This window comes from Myiozetetes cayanensis, unplaced genomic scaffold (assembly GCF_022539395.1).
Source record: "Myiozetetes cayanensis isolate MyiCay16 unplaced genomic scaffold, myiCay2020 scf7, whole genome shotgun sequence".
NCBI classification, from domain to species: Eukaryota; Metazoa; Chordata; class Aves; order Passeriformes; family Tyrannidae; genus Myiozetetes; species Myiozetetes cayanensis.
In genome coordinates, this window is record NW_026087964.1 from 23,514,001 (window position 1) to 23,535,653 (window position 21,653).

Consider the following 21,653-nt stretch of genomic DNA (forward strand, 5'->3'; position numbering starts at 1 on the left):
CCTATGTGCTTTTTATGGTCAATGTGAACAAACAGACATCCCTAAAGGGATTGTTCCTCTGAATCCAGAATTAGATCAGATGAATTGCAACTCAGTGGTGCCCCTATTGGGTATAAGAGCTTGGGATGACACGCACAGATGTGAATGTCTGGCATATGGCATGTTAAAACTACCCAAGAAGTGAAACCTCGCTCCCACTGCTTTATAACTATTATTTTTGTAGAGGTGGTAGTGTAAAATTGCGAAGATAAAGAAAAGATGGTGCAAATCAGAAAGTAATTGAGATAGAGGCAGGAAGCTCTACAGAAATCATTTTGAGTAAGAACAAGTAAGAATTTCAGATAAGGGGGTCTTTTATTGCTCTGATGTGGTTTTTAGCATATGGCTTTCAAAGAGAGGATTCATTTTCTTATGGACTTCATCCTCTTCTCTCTAAAGCATACAGTTCAGGACATAAGATGTGGCTCAGCAAAATAAATTGTCTGCACTTGTTCATCTTGACTGTTTCACTGAATAAGACAAAGCTCATTAACAAACAAACAAACAAACAGGCCTGTGATCACTAAATTCAGGACTGTATGCTATTGAATTGCTCCAAATGGACAACTACCTTAAATCTGGCACTACTTCAGTTTTGTAGTCCTTGACTTTATTTTAACCTCTTAGAGGAAAGGTGGGTTTTCTTTTTTTCATTGCTAAATTCTGCCTTAATAATCCTCCCCTGTGCACAGACGCTCTTCCAGCAGCCTCAGCGAGCGCCAGGGACGGCGTTTATCCTTGAAAGGATGCAGGATGCTGAGCTCGCATGCTAAGCAGGAATGACCTGCAAGGTGTCTTTCTGTCTTCCTCCTCCGGCTCAGGAACGGCGCGATCCCTGTGCGAGGAGCGGGGAAAGGAGCGTGGCTCCGTGCGCCAGGTTCGCAGGATAGGGGCAGTGCGCCAGCCCCATCGTCCCGCGCGGAGCAGCTTTTGGCCGCAGCTCTCCCCGCCGCCCTTGCCGCTGCTGCTCTAGCTGTGTGCCGCTTGTGCGCGTTCGGATGCTGTCGGCAGCCTGCCATTTTTTCTCCTTAGAAAGCGGGAGACGAGAGAAACCCGCAAACCTCTCTAAGTCGGGGTCGCTCAGCGCTCCCCTCAGCGGGACCCGCAGACGGAGCAGCCGCCCAGCCCCGCCCTCCCGGCCCGGGCCCGCCCCCTGACCCTGTCAGCCAATCGCGTCCGGGGAGCGGGCGCGGCCCTTGGCCCCTGCAGCCAATCAGCGCCGCGGGCGACACAAAGTGGTGCACTTTGCACGCGCTTTAAAGGCCGGGAAAAATTGGCAGCGGCAGCGCCCAATCAGAGCGGAGGGGGGCGGGGCGAGCGCAGCCTGGAGCCCAATGGGAGGGCGGGAGGGCGGTGCGCAGCGGGCACAGGGAGAGTGGCAGGAGCCTGGTCCAATAGAAGGGTGGGACGCGCGGCCTCTCCCGGCAACGCGGGCCAATGGACGCGGGCCAATGGGCGCGGGCGGGGGGCGGGGCGGCGGCGTCCGTCCCGGGCGCTGTGTCGGGAGCGGGGCAGGAGCGGAGCCGGGCCGGGCCGGGCCGGCAGCGTGAGCAGCGCCGCTCGAAAATGCACTCGGATGCCGCCGCTGTCAGTGAGTAGCGCCGGGGCCGCGCCTGCCGCGCGTATTCCACGCCATCCGCACGGCCGGGAGAATCGCCCGGCGGGGGGCGGCTGCTGTTGCCCCTGGCCCGCGAGGTTCGGCGAACGCGCCGCCGCGGCTCCCGGTGCCGGGGGAGGGCTCAGGTCCGCCTGGTGCGGGGCCGGCGCGGAGGGGGCGGTGTGTGTGCGCCCGGCTGTGGGGGCCCCACGGGGACGGCGGGAGCCCCGCGGCCCTCGCCGCACTCCCCCGGCGAGAAGGGGCTGCCCGTGCTGGGGCGGGGACTGGTGGGGGGAGCCGCACCGGGGAGGGCCGGAGGCGCTCGGAGGGTGTGACGCAGTTTGCCCGACCCGGCTGGCGAGGGGGTGAGGCCGCGGCCGGCCCTCGTGGCGGACAGCGAGGGAGCCGGAGCCGCGGCGGGGAGGGCGTGCTCGGGCCGTGGAGCTGCGTGTGCGGGGGGCGGGCGGGGGCGAACGCCGCGGGTCCCGCCGGGCCGGGCCGGTGCGGTGCCGGAGAGCCGTGCAGTGCGGGGACGCGGCCGCGGTGCATGGCGGGAGCTGGAGTCCCTGCGCCGCGGCCTCGCGCGGCGGGAGGCGGGGCGCGGACTGCAACTCCCAGCGGGCCCTGCGGCGGCGCCCGCTCGTCCCTGCTCCGGGGGCTCCCCCGGCCGGAGCTGCCCCTCCCGCCCCGCGGGCACAGCGGAGCGGAGCGGAGCTTGGGCTCTGTGTCCGCAGCGGAGCTTCTGGCGGTGCGCTCAGAGCCCCGGGCCGCAGGCTGCCTGGCACACCTGCGTGGCTGTGCGGTGACGGCGGTGCCTGTCCCCCGGAGGGACGGGGCTGGCATCCCCAGCACAAAGCTGTCCCGGCACGACCACGTGCCTGTGAGATCTCCCAGGAACGCGTTCTCAGCTCTGCAAGGAGTTGCGGCTCTGAGATGCTTTATTACCGTAGAACTTGCTCGTGGGGAAGATAATGAAAATTGAAGCTTTGATCATATGTTAATGAATGATGGTCTGAGTTTTGGACAAAGTCCTGAAAGCAATTATGGAAAGAAATGCTGCATAAGGCCTGGGTTTTCTTGAATCCTCCTATGTCTCTCAAAATGAGATTGGCTGGGCAGCCTGGTAAAGCCTCTGATTTGTAAGGTTATATCATTTCTTCAGTGGTTCTGGTTTATTTTATCTTTATATTGAGCGATTGTGATATGTTGATGGTTAAGTCTGCCATTAAGGTACAAATAACTGTCATAGGTTGGAAATGGAAGGATAATTATTCTACAAAATGCCTTCTGCTCAGTGTCTTGTGTCATGTGTCCCGTCCAAAAAAAGATACAGGTCCTCATTATACACATATAAGGTGCAGTTGCACATATTCCAGTGCTCCCTCATGTAGGATGTTAAGACTACATAGTGATTTTGAAAGTTTTTTAATTTTAACTTGCCTGCAGGAAACAGGAAGAGTACTGTTTCTCAGCCTTGAGCTGTTATTGGCTTCTCATTAAAAATATGCCTTGGAATGATTGAATCATACTCCTCAATACTTTCTTTTTTGGCAGTTCATATTATACATATATTGTAAGATATTTTTGCTCAGTGTCAGTTTTACTTTCTGAGGCTGAATACACACCTTTCACATTATATGAGGTACATCGACTTTGATTTTTTCCATTGAAAGTGTTTGCTTAAAAGTTTTTGCAGCTGCAATAACTATAATTGGAAATCTCTTCTCTGTACAAGGTCATGCAGTAAGTTGAGTCAGGCAGGTAAATAGTCTTCTTACTGCTTCTCTTCATTCTTCTGTATCAGGGTAAGATCTCATTTGTGTAATTGCACCACTTCATTTAAATTTATTTTAGTCCAAGTACTTTTTGTGCTGAATTTTAGTGAATTATTAATTCTGCGTTTTCTTTACTTCCCCTCCTCCCCCACTTGCTTTGCAGATACTGAAAACAAAGACTTTGGGCTATTTCAAAGCATTATTTCCTAGTTTTGTTTGTGTCTTCAAGCAGAAGAAGAAAACTTGCTTAATTTGTCTGTCCTGTGCTTGCCAAAAAGCATTGCATGGGGAAGTACAGTACATCCAGTGAAAGTGTTCAACTCTTGTATCCAATTTAAGTAATAGAGCATCTAATAGTGTGGTTATTTCTTCTGCAATAAGTAAGACTACTAACAAGGGCTGGAAGCAGAACCCTTAAATTAAATGTGCCAGTATTTTTGTCACACTGTCAAGTTAATTTGTTTTATTTAATATCATAGGTCTGAGGTTAAACAGAATTTTTATTTTTGACTCATAAAGACATAGAAACAACTACCAGTTTGTTCAGTAGCTTTTATATATATAGTTGTGTATATATAGATGGTTGTGTATGTGTGTGTATATATATATATATATATATATAGTTAGAGCTGCAAGGCTTTAGCTTGCCCCTGGGGAACTGACTGGTGTGACACACTTCATGCAGATGTGGGACTTGATGGGCTGTGGGACTCCATCAGCTGCAGCTGCTTATTACTGTCCATTAGCTGTAGATTACTGCTTCCTTTTTCTGCTGGTAAAGTGGATTGTAGGAACTCTCTCTAAGCCTCTGAGTCAGATGTACCTGGGTTAGCTCTTGCCAGTTTTTCTTAAGTTGTCTAAACTGACAGGGTTGCTTTTTTTTTTTTTTTTTTCCCCCTGAAGGGGGTTAGGGGATCTGCCCATGGCCTGTGCTGCGGGGTCAGGAACTTTTGGCAGAAAGAAGCAAGCAGGTGGAGCAATAATGGTTTTGACTGGCACAGCTGTTTCTAGGCTGTTGCAGATCCACCCTGATGTGTACCAGATCTGCATGGTGCTGGATACCCTCGTAGTGTGTGCTTGACAGGGTTGTGTTTCTGCTGAATTAGCTGGAGCACAAGATACAGAGTTTTTATTAGCTTTATGCCCTTTGTAGGATGCCAGATGACATCTGGCATGAAGTTAGGAGTAGTGCTCTCAAACAACTCTCAGGCCATGGCAGCCAGTGGTGCAAAACAAGCTCATTGACTTTTTAAAATGAATCTGGTGGTGGAGTAGGAGTTAGACTGGATGAACACTTTTCATCAACAGAAGCAGATGTTTTGCACCAGAAATACACTTAGTGTTAGGTCTTTGCTATATAGAACAAAACACCCTACCAAAACCATACCCTCCAAAACAAACCCTAATCTCCCCATGAGGCAGTGTGCAGGGTACTTTATCCTATGTGTTAGTATAGGATTGTTAGCCTGGCTCTTATTTGTTTGGTCAGTTTAAGGTAAATAGAAATGTATTCAAACTGAAGTGACAGTTACACAACTTTTGCACTGCTTAAATCACTCTAAAATTCTCCATGAACTTTAAACTGCAGTACCTCTTTTTGTAAACAAACCTTCAGAATAGGGTACTTTAAAATACATAGGTAGAAAAAGGATTTGTTCCTATGGGGAAAAAAGAATTATGCTTTTTTTCCTATATATGTAGCATGCAGAGATCTTAAAATATTTTGTTGAGTAAGTCATTCTATGTGGTAATACCAAATGTTAGAGTTGAGTATGATTGTTTACCTTAAAATAAGTGTTTTTTAATGTGTTTAGTAATGTCAACCACATTTTGCTGCTTGGGTTTGGATTTTCTGTATTTTTTTTTTTAGCAGCTTAAGTCAGTCTGTGTTTTGTTTCAGAACATTTTAGACTGTTGTGTTGGGAAAATGTACACAAATTTGCAACTGTGGGTTTGGATACCACTGGTGTCAGCAGTAGCTCTGAGATTGGTGCAGCTCTGAGTGCACGTGGGCAGGAGGAACATCCTGCAGCATCATGTCTTTAGCTTTAATGGCTGGGTCCTGTTGCTTTTCCAGATAGGTTGGATTGTCCCATTTTATTGCATGTCCTTACTTTCCAAGCTGGAATTCACTTTTGTTTCCCTTACTTTTTGAATCATGCTCTTTAAAGGGCACCAAATCAAGGGAGACCTTACTTTTCAAGCCTTTTCTTCTCTTCCTCCCCTTACCTGAATGCTTGCTGGCACATCACAGACCAGGAGGTCTCTTTTGCAGGCTGCCCCTGCTGTAGGGTGGCACTGCCTGCACAGATACAGCTATGGACACATTGGAAATGGATTCTTAATCTTGTCTTTGACAAGATTGCAGTCAGCTCCTATCTTCTCTGTACTGCAGTCTGGGATTCTCAGTTTTTAGGTGTGTTGTGATGTTTTTGTGTAAATAAGACTGACATACATTTTTCTTTTGCTTTCTGTATTTAGTAATGAATAGAGAAATTCTGCTTCCTGAACCTAAGTGTTGAAGGCTTTCAGCAAATATAGCTTTCAGACCTAAACTCCTAAGTTGATAAATCAGTTAGTAATTAATCAGTATAAATTGTCTTACTCTTTGGATAATTCTGTAAGCAGACTACTGAACATGAAATTGTGTATTTCTTAGAAGATTAAATGATTCGTTCTTGAATAAGTAAAATTTATTTAAAGCTAACTAAGACAACAGTACTACTTCAAGTTTTTTCCAGTTCTATTATTTGAAACCAAGGAAAGCGATTAAGTAGAAGTAAAGCATGAACATTGCATTTTATTGTTTAGGAATAAGTCCTCCTGGTATGTGTTTTCTGTCTGATTTTTTTCTTAGAATGTTACAATAATCTTAACAGTAATAAGAATTACTACTACGTTACTACTTCAGCTACCTCTATACTCATTCCAGCACATCTTCTTTCGGTATTCACAAAGCAAGCAGGTTTCCTTCTTCTGATCTGAGGTCAGTTAACTGTGTGGTACTTTAGAATTATAGAATGGCTTGAGTTAAAAGAGATCTTAAAAGATAATTTAGTTCCAGTCCCCCTACAATGGAGAGGGACACCTTCCACCAGACCAGATTGCTCAAAGCCCCATCCAACCTGGCCTTGAACACTTTCAGGGATGGGGCATCCACAGGTTCTCTGGGCAACCTGTTCCGGTGCCAAACTGCCCTCACAGGAAATAATTTTTTCCTAATATCTTATCTAAACCTACTCTCTTTCAGTTTGAAGCCATTGCCCCTTTTCCTGTCACTATGTGCTCTGCTGAAAAGTCCCTCTCCAGATTTCCTGTAAGCCCCCTTAAGGTACTGGAAGGCTGCTATAAGATCTCCCTGGAGCCTTCTCTTCTCCAGGCTGAACAGCTCCAGCTCTCAGCCTGTCCTCACAGGAGAGGTATTCCATCCCTCAAGCTGTCTTCATGGCCCTTCTCTGGACTCGCTTGAACAGGTCCATGTCTTTCCTGTGCTGAGGATCCCAGAGCTGGATGCAGTTTCTGTAGGAAAAAAAAAAAAGTATTTCCAGACCATTTCATGTTCTTTGAAGCTCTTGTATTCAGGTGAAAAATAGCTTCATGCATGATGGTTTTCTCCATGTAGAACTGGTGAGTGTGTATCTTCGTGTGATGTATCCCTCCTCTCCCAGTGGGCTTGGATGAACAGTTGGATTGATCTGACATATTGTTGCTGCCACAGGAAACTATTTTGCTCCCAATTCAGGAGACCTTTCCTGTTTCTTACTTTAACTCTTGGTCTGACTTACCTAATGTTGCAGCTCTTTTGTGAGCTGATTCAAGCCATGGGGCTGGCAGGGTTTTTTTGTTTATTTTGTCAATATAATTCCAAGGGTAGTGGGCTAACCGAGGGCGTCAGGCAGGGACAACTTGGGAGGCTGCATGAGTGTGTATGGAAGTTCGTTCAGAAGGTGGAGGGGAGGGAGTGTGTTCCTGCAGCATCCAGTTGCAGCCAGCTGTCAAATCACTTGCCATGTTGACCATTATTGACCGTTGTCCTTCTGCTAATTTCCAAGGTAGTGTTATTTGAGCATGGGAGGTGTCGTTTTTTGGATTCTGTTTCTTTAAAAACCTTTGTTTTTTTTTTTTTTGCAAAGTTGGTCTTTTCACAGTGGCATAAGATACTTTGTGTATCTTCCTTGAATATACATAAAGCAAGCACTGACCAGTTCAGAGCATGACCTGGGCTGTAATTTAACTTCGCTAATTTAATGGGTGCTGCTTGTATTTACTTTTATAACTGTAAAAGAAACCCATTTTCGGTTTTAGATAATATCTGTCCTTCACTTATCTAAGCTTACCCTGTGGAAGAGAGAAAACTTTGGATTCTGATCCTCTGTATTCTTATCGTGTATGGTGTGATGTTGTTTAAGAATGGTAAAATATAATTGTGTAACTCTGCTAAGTCCATCATAATTATGTAACCTATTTTGGAAGCAGCAACAGCTTAGAATTGTAAGGATATTTCCAGTGGATGTGTGAAACCCACTGGCATGAATTATGTGTTTTGAAGTGCCTAGGAATGTTTTGTTTCAATGGTGATACCTAATATACATAGTCCTAATTTTAATTTTTTTCTATCAGTTTTTAGGAGTGTTATCTAAAATTATTCTTAGATTAGGTTAGAATAAATAAATAAAATATTTGCTCAGTGTTGTCACCTTGTTACCTCCAGATATAACTGGTTTCTCTGAATACTCATGTTCTTTGTGGAATTTGTGCTGAAAAACAAGGGAAGCTTTACAATTCATGTTCAAGAAAGCTTAGTCTGATATGTTAACGACATAAATCTTTTAATCTTGCCCTCCTGAGAATGGTTATGTTCCCTGTTTGTCCTTCTCCCTCCCCCTTTTTTTCTCACTGCTTTATGTTGCAATGAAGGTTGGACTAAAAAACTTGGGGTTGTTTTTGTGCAGAATGGTTCTGCTTAGTATTGTTTGACTAGCAAAAAAGGAACTTTATTGAGCCCTTAATGCAGGAAAAATTCTAGCACCCTGTTCAAGGTTCAGTTTTATCTAGGTGAGAAGGTTGGGATTGACTTCATATAGATAAGTATAGCTGAAGTTGGAAATTCCATCTTTGGTACTTCTGACTTAGAGCAATTTTATTGCTGTGGTGGTGGATTGCGGACAACATGTTAAGAAATAGGTAGCAATTAATTAAAGGATACTCTAACTAACATAATGAATGAAATATATGATTCCTGAAAGTATCTTTTGAATTTTTTTTTTAATTTACCATGACAAGAGAATTTCATAGTGAAGTGTGTAACAAGTACGCTTGCAGCAGCCAGTTCCTTCAGTTTCCTTTGTTAACTTCATAGAAGTGTGGTTCACTGATTTGGCAGTCTGATATTTAACGATGACTCTTGTTATCTGGGTTCTCTTAAGCGTATTTTGAGAGTAATCCTTTAAAATTCTCTGGATGGAAATGCGGGAATCATGTCTTTGACCTTACTTGCATCTTGCATCAGCTGCTGGGCAAAGCCAAATTAAATGTCTCACAGTAGAAATACTTTAATGCATTAACTGGGTGGTGACACTGGGCACGTAAAATATTTCACATAAAGAAGAAGTTTGCTTGAAATACTTTGCTTGTCATATAGTACAGGTCTGTGATTAGAGTATTTTTGTGCCGAAGTCCTAGTGGGGTAGCTAATTTGCCTGTAGTTTAAATGGAAACATTGTATAGTAGGTGGCTATCTTTAATCCCTGTCAGCTGGTTTGTCCGGCTCCTGATACTGTTGCTGGTTTCCCTGCTCTCTGGCTGGATCAGAGCTGATCTTTTGTAAATTACTTATTTTCCAGTTTTGTCCTTGACACATTTATAGCAAAAATAGGAAATTCAAAAGAATAGAGAAAAAACAGTTTGTCGCTCTTTTGCAACTGAAGCAAACTCAAGTGTTTTATATTTGGAACATGGAAACCAAGTTAACATCTATGCTACAGCTTCTTTCATGAAGAGTCAGAACATTTTATTTTCAGTTTTGTTGGTGCTTAACAGCTGCTGCACTGTGACCTTTGTTTTGTTATACAAAACCCATGTTTCAACTGTGTATGTTTATTCTAGTCACTTAGTTTTGCAAGGAAATAAGTATAAATACATGTGTTTTAATAAAGTAATCTTTTTTTAAAACTATGATTTTTAGTAATGATTTTAGAATGTTAAATGGGACTTAAGTTAGTTTTGGAAGAGAAGGACTGGGTAGTGTAATTATAATGATTCCAAATGTAAAGGAAAAAAATTGTAAAGGTTTTTTTTTTTTTTTATTCAGCTACAGTTAGCTATAGTTGTTTGTTGTGAGTCATTTATGTCTAAACAAAAACGCATATGTTGGATATCTTTTTGCAGATTTCTGTTTTTCTACTCAGCGTTGAAAATGTTGCTACATTGGAAAACCGGAGAGTTTAAAATATTGTTTATTCTTTTTTTTTCCTCCCTCTAGATTTTCAGTTGAATTCTCATCTATCAACACTGGCAAATATTCACAAGATTTACCACACCCTCAATAGGCTGGTAATGACTTGCCATTTTCTCTTAGCAGAATAGCTAGGGCTTTAGTCCAGAATATTTTGTGATTGAAATCATTAAGTGATTACACTTCTAAAAATTATAATTGCCTTTTTGTATGAAAGGCTTTTGGTTTTGAATTGGTGAAGGAATAAGCAGTATTAGTAAAAGGTGAAAGATTATACTCCAGGGGTTAGAGTGGAGTTTGAACACTGTCCATTGCAACACTGGATTTAGATGTTGCCTCCATACAAACAGCTTTCTTAGATATGTCAAATAATCACAGTTATCCAGTTTCTTACAGTTCTTATGGAAAGCATATTGAATAAGCAAGCTGTCCTCTTACACCCATGCAAAAAATGAAACAAGATTTTTTTGAAGAACAATCTTTTTTTGAAGATTTTTTTGAAGTGAAACGATTTTATTTGAATGTAGGCATTTTTTTATGGCTGCATACTTCCATTTCTTTTATTGCAACCATAGCTGGAAATGATTATATGGCTTCTGTGTGTACACTGCAAATTCAGTGAAAAAGAGTCTACCTGTGAAAGGGAGTAACTTTTTTTGCAAGATTTCAATTGATTTTTAATCAGTTTTCGTTAGAGCACGATTTGTGTTTATCCTTAAGTAAAGCCATTTCTGTGGTCAATGGTAAATTCAGTCTTTCTAATGCTGCATTTGTCAGTGGAATTGTTCAATACAACAATGCAAAATTCCCCATCCAATGGATAGTTATTTCCACTCTTGAAATAGTTTGGTATATTTTTTGATTGAAAGGAAATAAAAAATATTTTTCAAATTAAAAATGATCCTTGAAGTTTTTAGATAATTTTGCAATTGTAACTTTTTAAATAAATGTGAGCTGAAAACACAGACACTACAGTCTCAGGTGATGATCCTTAAGTAATTAAGATGAATATTAATATCAAGTAAAGTTTTAAAACAGTACTGAAGAATGAAGATCACCATCTTGTTTAACTCTTTTGTTCCTGTTCTCTTGCAGAATCTGACAGAGGACGTTGGTCAAGACGATCACCAGACAGGTATTTACTAGGGATGTAGTAGAAATAGACTGAAACAATTTAAACACATTTTATCAAAGAAGTCTCTCTAACATAACTGAAAATTATATTTTAGAAAGCTAAAGGAGCTTTAGGAAACAAGCACCAGAATTTCTCGAAGTTTTCTTCAAAATAGATGTTGGTGCTTATAATTTATCCAATTATGAAGGACTTGCACAGGTTTCAGTAGTATCTGTCATTTTACTGTTTTTAGTTTAGAAGACTTAATGAAAAATTTCTCTTACTCCTTGGACTCTCAACCCATTAGACTGGCAGAATATCTATGTTCCTACAGTGTTTTGACTCTTGAAAGAGCATTAGGGAAACAGAGCAGAAGCAAGACCTCTTGTGGCTGTTGTGATGCCTGTGACCAAGTTTAAATGCTGTGCTCCAAACAAACAACCTTTTTCTTGAGTGGTTTTGATACAGGTTGTTCCTGTTTCTTGTGCAGATCATCAGTCAGTGTCTGAGGGCTAGCTATTTATTAGTCCAGATCTGTTTTTTATTCAATAAAATGCCATCGTTTTTGAGGCCCTAATCTCAGGTGCCTAATACTAGCTTGATGCCATTCTTGATTCATCAGCATTTGAGCTTTGTGATTTGATGTCTTGCAGGAGTTGTTACCTCCTTTTGTGCTCATTATTTGTGAGTTGATACTTTTCCTTTATTTCTTTTTCCTCCTTCCTTTCTGTGTTTTAGACATGATACCTGAGGAGAAAGGAAAATAATTTACTGGCTTCAAGCCATAATCATTCAGCAGAACTGTTCGCTGAAAATGACTGTATCAGTCCTACCATCTGACTCAAAGCTTTTTGCTATCCTGAGGTGCTGGCTTGAGCATTTAGGAAAATGGAGAGAGCTGTCAGCTCCTCGTGGAGATTTCTGGGACACGCTCAGAAATCTAACACACTCTTAGCCTAAAGCAATGAGAAGGAGATGCATAGGACTGCATTGTTTGGGATCAGACAGAGCTTGCTTAGGGATTATGTACCCTCCTCTATACTGTGGCAGGTGACTTTGTTTCATAGTTGAACTCTTACCCTAGCCACAGAAGGCATCTCTGAAGTGTTTTCCTTTGGTGTGGTTAGTGATTTGATACTTGAAATTAGTTGATCACATAAATGAAAAACCTCTGCAAAAGAGGTTGTGGCATGTAGTTCAAGGCAGTCAGATATTTTAGTGTCCATATTTTAGAACTGATGCCCTCTTCCATCTCCCGATAGAGACTTGAAATTTTCCCCTGTGTGATCCAAGTGCTCAAACTAAACACAGATACATACTGATTTCATGTATGAAAGTGCATTCTGTAATCTACTTTTGATCACAAAAACCTGTTGGGAAGGATTGTCACTAATCAACCAGTAAGTGTTGATGTACTCGAGGTATTTGGAATTTGTCTTATCTCTTGCCTAGCACTTATATCATAAAATATAAGAAAATAGCCTTGGACCTCACATTATCTCAATTAGAAGATGTTTCAGCATGTTAATAGCTTCGATGAACAGTTTTGTACTGACACTGATGGTTATCTTATTGCCTGTATTGTGTTGTTTGAATTAAGCTGTTTCAAAAGCTTAAACATGCCTACTGAACGAGTTGGGGCACAAAATGCCAGTAAACAGTGTACTTTTCTCCAATAGTTATAAAAGAACCTTTCAAATCAGAAACAAATATGACATGAGAACTTAAAGGTGAGGTTGAAAATGGCAGGTTTCTACCTCATCTTCAGATTTTATTCCAGTATTTCTTATGCTTGTACCCTATTTTATGTCTCCTTGTAGGAAGAGATGAAACTTCAATGTTCGCATAAGTTCCAGGCATGCTCAATTGAAGCGTGTGCTTGGTTTTCCTCATGTGAGGACAAATACACGTGCAAGGAACTATTTTGGCCTTTGTGAGTGTAGCACAGTGAAGTCTTTTGTTTCGTTTTGTATTAGACTTGACAGTTCTGAAACATCTTACTTGGAGAGACTTACGTAAATCTTGAAAGAATTACTTTTGCAAATTGTTTGATTTCGATGTGCCTAAACTTTTGGAACTTATGCTTTCCAGTCAGAAGTTGTCAAGACCTATTAATTTTGTTGTACAATTTTTAGGACTGAATAGATGCTCTGAATTTGAGATTCTGTGTCTGGAAGTCATTTGAAAGTCAGATTAATAACTGTTGCAAAAGATTTTTTGAGTGTTACCAAAGCCATATAAAGATGATTTTTTTAATACTTTTAGGTTATTTTTTTTTTTAACACTAAATCTTTTGGACCAGGCTTTATTCTTAAAGATTACTATTCATTTTCTGACATAATTATCCTGGTTGTTATGCCATTGTGGACCTTGCTTTTGGGGAGACTTAATAAATGCATATCTAAATTTTGTTGAGATTTCTAAAAGCTATTTAAAAGAATCTGTGTTTTAAGTTAATATTTATAATTAGCTTTAAATGCATATTACATTTATTTCAAAGCAGTTGTTTCTGAGCTAACAATAAATGTACCGGACCTCTAAATCACGTTAAACAAATTGTATCTTTTCTGAGTGTTAGCCAGATTTCCTTTTTGGAACCAGGCCTTAAACATCTCAGAACTAGAGGGAAGTGGCAGTTTCAAAATTTATTGAGTGATTTGAGAGCTAAGATGGACCTTGCTTCAGAATTCCAGTCACCTATAATGATTACCGTCTCATGTGCTAGTGTTCAGTCTGCAGATACATATGAAAAATGAGGTAGACTTCAAGTGTATCATGGTCTTTTTGTCTATTTGTAGGTGTAAGAACAGCAGTCATTCAGATTTTGTAAACAATTTCTTTTTCTTTTAGTATGTATGTGTATTAACTCGGAAAACTCTCTCTCGAATTTGAAATAATAGTTCTTTTTATGTTATGACTACAAATCTAGCAATTTGTTAATAGCTTAAAGTCATGATTTGGTTATTAAATTGTGACCTACTTATCCAGACTAAAAAGTCTTTACAAGTACACTTCCTGATGTCACCTGGCTTGTTTAAAAGAGTGAGGTCATATCTTCAACAAAAACAAAGCTTCATTGCTGTTCTTGAAGCTTTGAGGTGGGTTGGAGATTACTTTTGCCTTTACTTTTTTTTTTTTTTTATTCAAGAAACCCCTCTTGAGTCCAAAGCAATTTTATAGTGTGGAATTCAAGATAGAGAAGATGATTTTTCCTTTTAAAGGAATTGCAAGTTGTTTGATGTTTTACTGAATATTTTAGTCTTGTATCTGAAAATTGATGATTGTTAACTGTGATGGTCTTGTTGCATCATTAAGTGAGCAGCGTTAAGCTTCAGCATTCAGTTTCTAATTATTTTTCCTTTGAAACATCCTCCTACTGAAGCATCAGAAGAGCAGGATTTTTCACAAGCTTTACCTAGAGAGAAGGTGAAAATTACATGCCTGTAAATCATTTCTGTAGGGACACAACTTTTAAAGTTCTTCTTTATTGACCTCTGTTTTTTTTTCTTTTTCTTTTTTTTGTTTGTTTTGGTTTTATTGGTATTCTAGGAGTGTCCCTCCCTTATTGGTTTTTATCTTGCATAATGTTTTAAATTTCTTAGGGTGAATTTTAGCTCTTGAGGTGATACTTCCCTTTGGAAGCTTTGTCTCCCGCAAATTTGGAAGTACTGAATAGGACATTTGGCAAACAACATTTATACTCAGCAGGCTTTTGGCTGCTGGTGGCCTATTCAGCAGCCATCTGGAGGCTCTACCTTGCAAATGCTAGCTTCAAGTGTCAAAAAAACAGAATTAGGAGGGTTCTGCCAGTCTTGAGTTGAGACCCAGGAGTGAGAAACTTTGAAGATAATCACATCAGAGAAGCTGCAGTTGGTAAGTAAAATTCCTGTCAAACTTTGCATGAAATCAGAGGTAGCTATGTGTTCATTTGCAGATGGTCAGACCTTTGGAAAGTGAAATTAGTTGTGAAAGGCTAGACCTAGAAATTACATTTAGAATTAGAAAGCTCTGTGTAGGAAACCTTAATATTCCTGCTACTTAGTGAGCTATACTGCAAAATAGGAAACTGCAAGAGTCCAAACTAAAAAAACAAACTGATAATTTTTAGCTTTATATGAAAAGGAAAGAGAGAAATGTTCTACTGGCTTAACTTTCAGAGTTTATTACAGAGAAATTATAACTGCCCTTCAAATTTAATATACTGTTTTTCATACAAAAAGAAATAATTTTAAAGTAACTTTCTTATACAGTGGTTTTCAGTAGTTTGAAGATCATTCAACAGTTAAAGCATAGTGAAGACTTGGCCCAAACCTCAGTTATTAAGATGTTAAATCTCTGAAAGAATGTATGATGTTTTTGTCCCTCTGGTGTCTGTGTGCTGTCAGTGCGTGAGGACGGTGTACATGTACATTTAATAGCCACCCACCAATTCCTGAGCTGTCTCTTTTCACTTTTCTGTCAGTTTGAGAGCTGCAACTAGATACATTCAAACCAAGAAAGGGTACCAGTTTTTCATAGGAGTCACTGGAGAAATTGGATTACAGTGAATTCTGTTATCAGTTTAAGACTTTAATACAAGTTCACAGATCTTCCTGAAAATATATTTTAATGAGGCAGAGATTCCAAGCAGGAATTCTTGGGTTAAATGCTTTGGTTTGTATGGGTTGCAGGTCTGACAAAATGATTTCCCTGTCCTATAGCTGTTTTATTTTATTTATTTTATTTTCATCTTTTGCTGTGCTTCTCTTTTCACGCAGGCCTTGCAAATTTCTTTTCGCAGTCAAATGACCAGTAAACTGGACAAACCCGGAGTGGGGGGTCGTTTTTCTTGTATTATACCAGCATCCAATGCCTGTGGCCATCACAAATGGATTTCTATTTTTTTAACAGAAAGGCACTTGAAAACAATCCATTTGCTGTCAAAGGAATGAGCTAGCTACAGGTTGTACTCAAGTACATACATATTTTCTAAAATAAGGTATTCACTAGCACACATTTTCATTTAAGTTCAGTGTATGTCTTGAGTCTGTTGGCTGTTTCTAGCCATCTGTTACGTTCTGCTGTCATCTTAAGTGTTTTTAGTTTGTGTAGGTTTTAAAAAAACTATTAGTGGCAGAGTCTTTAGAAATTTGATCTAAAAAGCAATAAAGTATTACACTTTCAATAACTTATGGGAAAACAGTTTTCCAGTATCATTAATTTGCAGGCATCATTAGATGAAACAAATGACATTCAGCAGGTCGTGTCCCTTTGTTTGTTTAATCTGTAGTAAAATGCATTGGGTGTACTGTGAGTTTTTTATAGTCTCTGGCTTACCTGTTTCAAATATATTGATGAGAAGAAAATAAATATTATTGTTGTTAATTTCCATTTATAGTGCATTCTGGACAGTGCTTCTGACATAACCATTAAGATTTTTTCATGTGATAATAATCTATGGAGTGTAGTACTTGAAAGTTTTTTGGTAACTAGTTAAATTACTATTTGAATTTACAATACTCTTAAAATTCTGTTTCTAAAAGTTAGTGTAGGTATGGCCATACTTTTCTGGGAGACTTCAGGGTAAAAAGAAAACCCCAAGGAATATATAAGAAGCATTTTTGAATTGGAAAGAGTATTTCTTGAACTAGAGAAATTAATTTTCTTCTTAATAAAAATGACTATAAAGATAAAACCAAACAAGGCATACTTAGTGCAAAAGCTTTATTAGTTGAAACTAAATTAGTTCATCTTGGTATAAAAACTGGTTTGAACATCTTACCTACAAATCCATACTTTCTAATGTATAAGAGTTTCGGTGCATGTTTAAAATGACGTACATGTAGCAAAGCCTGTGAGGCTCTAAGGTTCCTTACATGTGTTTCTCCTATAACAGGAGAGAGCCTTTCAAAGATACGAAGAATAGGTAAGCAAAAGATTGCCATTAGTATTTGTTGGGAATTGGGCCTCTGATGTCAGTCTGCTCCCTTGGTGTCAAAAAGTAGTCAAAGTTTTATTGCTTGCTTCTGTGCTATGATTTAAGATAAAAGATTTTGTGGGCATCGTAATAAAGCATAGCTAAACCTGGATGCTGTTGTGGCAAAGAGAAGGTAGCTTAGGCATGCTGGAGTTCTTAATATTTTCTTGCAAGTCTTTGGCATCACTTTTGTCTGGATTTTTATACCTCTCCTCTCTCTTCCTTTTCTTTTAAAATTCTCTGTGTAACACTTAGAGCTACACTTAGAGCTTTGATAGCTCTTTGAGTTGCTCTTACATACACCTTTGTCAGGTGTCAGTGTGGTTTTCAGTATGTGAAATTAGGACAAAATTTTGCCTGGAGTGTTAGCCTACTGTTTTCATGAGATAGCAGAGGCAATTGAATGACTTGCTGTGGTCAAAAGGGCTGGTCCTCTGCTCTTTCTTGTGCTAATTTACAGAAAGTTGTTATTCTTTTTTTTTTTTTTTGAGTTAATTGTCAGCAGGTTTGGTGAGCTGGATTGGCACACTGAATAGTTACCAGAGACACAGGAGTATGTAGCTGAGAGAAGGGGATGGAAAGACTGCCACTTGATTGGCGTCAGTGTCTTGAATTGACTCCTTCCTACTTGGGGACCCTCATTCTTTGGGAATTATCCAGTGCAAGTGATACAGCCAGATGCTTATTTTTTCCCTCTAGTCCTTGCCGAATGTCTCTTTTGCTCCCTGCAAAAAAACCCAAAACCACTCCCCCCCGAGCAACTCCCCCCTCCCCGAAAAACCTGAAAAAAAAATCCTCACCACAAACAAGCAAAACCTTTCCCACCTCTTGCTCTCTCTATCACAAGAAGCCTGAGGCTTGAAAAGGAAAGGGTTCTGTTTTCTAGAGGTAGGTGCTCTACTTTTTGAGTCATATCTGTATTTCAAAAGGTGTAATGATCAATCTTAGAAGTTCTGATTTGAATAAATGACTAAAAATAAGGATGACTTTTTGCGGACTCCTTCAGGATAGTTTCAGTTCTTGACTGCTGTTAGACTGAAGGAACACTACTGTACATTTTGGTATAGTACTTTTGACCTTAATGGAAATCTGGTCATAGAATACCATGTAAAGTGAGATGGATTTTGCTATTGAAAGGAGACCGTTTCTTTTGTAATTTTTAAATCCACTAACTCCTTCCTCCCCTTTCCCTTGTAATATACCTGTTAGTGGATGCAGTTTAACTGGCCTGCAACAGTTTCATTTCTTTGTACTGGTGTTTTTAATTTCCTCTGTAGGAAGTCTCCGGTCTTGCAGTTCATCAGACTGCTTTAGTAAAGTGATGCCTCCAAGGAAAAAGAGGAGACCTGCAGCAGGAGATGATTTATCTGCTAAGAAAAGTAGACATGATGGGTATGTCATCTTACCATGAGCTAAGACTGATGGAATATCTAAAGTTGAATAGCTGATATGATCATGTTTTTAAATACTGATGGAAATGGTGTTGAAATTTGCTTGGTTTCTCAATGTGGAACCATAGCTGGTAATTGAACTGGGGGGTATTGATAAGCATATACAAATTCAGTTTGCATCTCACCTTTCTCTAGTTGTGCAACAAGCATGTAGGGAACTATCCTTGCTCTAGTTGCCAGCTGTCAAAATACATACTTTTTTGTTCAAAAAGAACAACTAGGAGATACAATAATATCTTCCCATATACGTGCGTAAGATCTGGATTGGGCATTCTCAATCTCCAGCCTTTCAGAAACATGAATGTAGTTGTAGTCCACTCAGCTTTTACTTGAGATTGTGCTAGTCTCTCCCTGTCATGTTGTGATTTGATACTGATCATGTAAGGGAAAGGTGAAAATTGCCCAGGTAAGGTGATAGGCAGTGGTGCAGTGGTGATTGAGGTAGTGCTGCTCAGCTTCCCACTACACAACAGAAGCCAAGTGGGTTATAACTGTGTGCACGAGCAGTGGATTCTTTTGGAAGAGGTGTTGGGTAGCCGAGGCTTCTGCAGTTGTTGGATTTCCAGTATGTGTAGCGTATTCAGTCAGTCTCAGTCATTCAGAAACCATTGAATGTGCTCCTTGTGTGCAAGATAATCGCTATTCATGTGCACTAAATTCAGAACTTGGAGTACAGAACTGTACACTCCTGCATGATACATGCAGGACTGTCCTGATGTTAAAAAAGCAGCGTATACAGCCAGAAAGTTTGATTGCCAGTGCATCAGTCAGTGGAATTTGAGCTCGATCACATTCATGTGTTCCCGATCGCTCAGAAAATACATGCTTACATAGCAAGTACCTTCAGGGAGCTAAAAAGATGCATTTTTCCTCTAACTGTCAGCCTGAAATCAGACTGGGTGCTTTCCTTTTCATTCTCCAGCATGAGTAAGAAAAATGCTGGTAGCCAAATTAAGCATCTGGTTATGCCCCTGTAACTCCATTGTGTTTAATAGGGTTGCACAACTGTAATTACACTGGAATTTATTAAGTGATTTGTTGATGCAGAAGAAAGATTTCAACTCCTTTTCATTGCTTTGTAACATTAGCTAGAACAAAAAAGCAGTTCATGTTCTTAATATTTTTTGTTACTTTTCAGAAATAGTAAAATATAAAAGCTGAATAGTTAATAGAGGACATTACAGCTTATTGAGAGATGTGCATACAATATGGAAGTGATATGAGGACAGAATATTTCTAGAATGTAAGTAGAGAGGTTCACAAAACTGAACTCTACCTACCTTAACCAAGACACTCATTATAGAAAAAAGCAACCCAACGCCCTCAGAAAGTAAGCCTGTCTGTAAGAGATACTGAGTTTGTGTAAATATATAAGAAAATTATAACAAATTGATTTCCTGCTCTGTCAGTACTATCTAACTATTTAATAGTTTTTAAGACCTTGCTGAAAGCATAATTTGAAGGATTTTTTTTTTATCTGCCTTCCAGTTTATAATTAATTGATCTGGTCTTCATTCTACTGCCATGTAAGGCTTTATTAAAAGGAAGACTCAGCCTACTTTTAGAAGTGGTGGTGAAGCCAGATCTGCTTGTCATGGGCCACAGGGGAATATCCTTCTCTAAATGTGGTTCCTGTTTTTATATGACTTTGTTCTTCTAAAGGTTTTTGGGCTTTTTCTGCTTCCTAGTGTATAAGTTTCTTTTTTTTTTTTGGTCTTCAAGAAAACAGTATGACTGGCAATATGAAATTATTTGCTGGGCGTTCAAACCAGTCTTGAAGCTCTATTTTCTTTCAAGAAAGGATTTATACCCCTGTAACCTTCTGTGAACAGGTCAGACAAAGAGCAAACTGCTTGTTTTGTCAGGTGAAGTTCATGCCTGTCACGTTTAGTCTTTGGATCAGACATCTCAGTTTGTCAGGCAGAAGTCAATCTGAAATCAGGAAACTACATCAGTGTGTTGTAGCAGACCTAGTTATGTTCTGTTTTTTCTATTTTAGAGACAGACTTCCTAGAAGCTGCAAACTAGTAACTCAGGATAAGCCTTCAAGGGACATTAGTCTGTGTGAATTTGGTATTAAGTGAAGAAAGGTAGTCAGTATCTGAAAAAATACCATGTGTTCCCTTCAGAAGAGACTGTATTTCCTAACAGGGGTGATATATTGCCTCCTCTTTGTCACCTCAAACACTCACTGGAATGATATATATATTTTTTATATATTTATATATACCATACTTATACAGTCAACATTAACAAATTCAGTAATTGCAAGTCTCCTGTTTGGTCTCAGTGCAAAAATACTAGGTGGTAGTGTGAAGATTTTCAAAGGAGTGTCATCATTAATGGTGTTACCCCAGCTCAGACTGAATGGTCATGATTTCTCCTCATTTGTCCATAAAAATAATAAGTATTTTTTTAATCTTTACATGGATTGTTTTATTGGGTGATATTTTCAGTCTTCACTATTTGTTGTTCTTTCCTATAATCTCTTCAATTCTGATAGTAATATTTTTGAGATAGGTATTCTTTCCAGAAGGTTTCTTTCAGCAGGACTCTGCTGAAAGAGAAGATGATTTGTAAAGACTCTTAAAGTCATAAATTTAAACCTGTCTTATACCCTTAGTTCCAGACTGTTAAAAATACAGCCTCATCTTGGAAGGATTAGTGGAATAATGACTGGCAAGTGAGGAAAAACACTGGTAGGAACAAATCTAGTTGTTAGTGAAGTTATTTGGAAATGCTGAGCTTGTTTATAGGCTGATTATGGAAGATTCCAAAGATGTTCTTTAGCATCCCACTCTTGTATAATATGAACTTGAATTCTCTTAATTAATGGTCATAGTGTCACCTTGAACAATGCATGAATGCAGTGTTTCAGTGGGAGGGAATTTTTATACCAGATGATGTATAATGAAAAGGACTCAGTGTTTGAATTTATGGATCACAGCAAGATTTATCCTGGCTTAAAGAATAGCTGTTGGAAGTAAACAGTTTAGCACATACTAACCAGATCATAATGACTTGAAGACTTAATCTGTATTTTCATCTCAGCATCACAGTCTTGACTTCATTGTACTTAAAACTCTCACAATATAGAGTATTCTCAAATTGAGGTTCTTTCATCACTGTGCTAAGGTCTTCAGAAAGGTAAAAAGAGATTCATGTGAAGATACTTGCTAGGTAAAAATATAGTCCTCACTGTCTAATTGTCTAATGCTGTTATCTGTTACACAATGTGTAGCCAAATATCGTCTTCTTAAGGGAAAA

At 39.8% G+C, this 21,653-nt stretch overlaps 1 protein-coding gene across 3 annotated transcripts in view; it reads left to right on the forward strand.

Moving 5' to 3' along the window:
* Positions 1-1,508: 1,508 nt before the first annotated feature.
* The window catches only part of DCUN1D4 (defective in cullin neddylation 1 domain containing 4), a 40,321-nt gene continuing 20,176 nt past the window's right edge, over positions 1,509-21,653 (forward strand). Inside the window, exons 1-5 of one of the 3 annotated variants that reach the window (XM_050337849.1) lie at positions 1,509-1,630; positions 9,893-9,963; positions 10,961-11,000; positions 16,855-16,884; positions 18,213-18,327. In XM_050337849.1, coding sequence (XP_050193806.1) covers positions 1,606-1,630; positions 9,893-9,963; positions 10,961-11,000; positions 16,855-16,884; positions 18,213-18,327 — 281 coding nt within the window. In that variant the 5' untranslated portion in view covers positions 1,509-1,605. Of the gene's footprint in view, positions 1,631-9,892; positions 9,964-10,960; positions 11,001-16,854; positions 16,885-18,212; positions 18,328-21,653 lie in introns of those variants that run through there. The other 2 variants (XM_050337847.1, XM_050337850.1) reach the window with 2 other exon arrangements.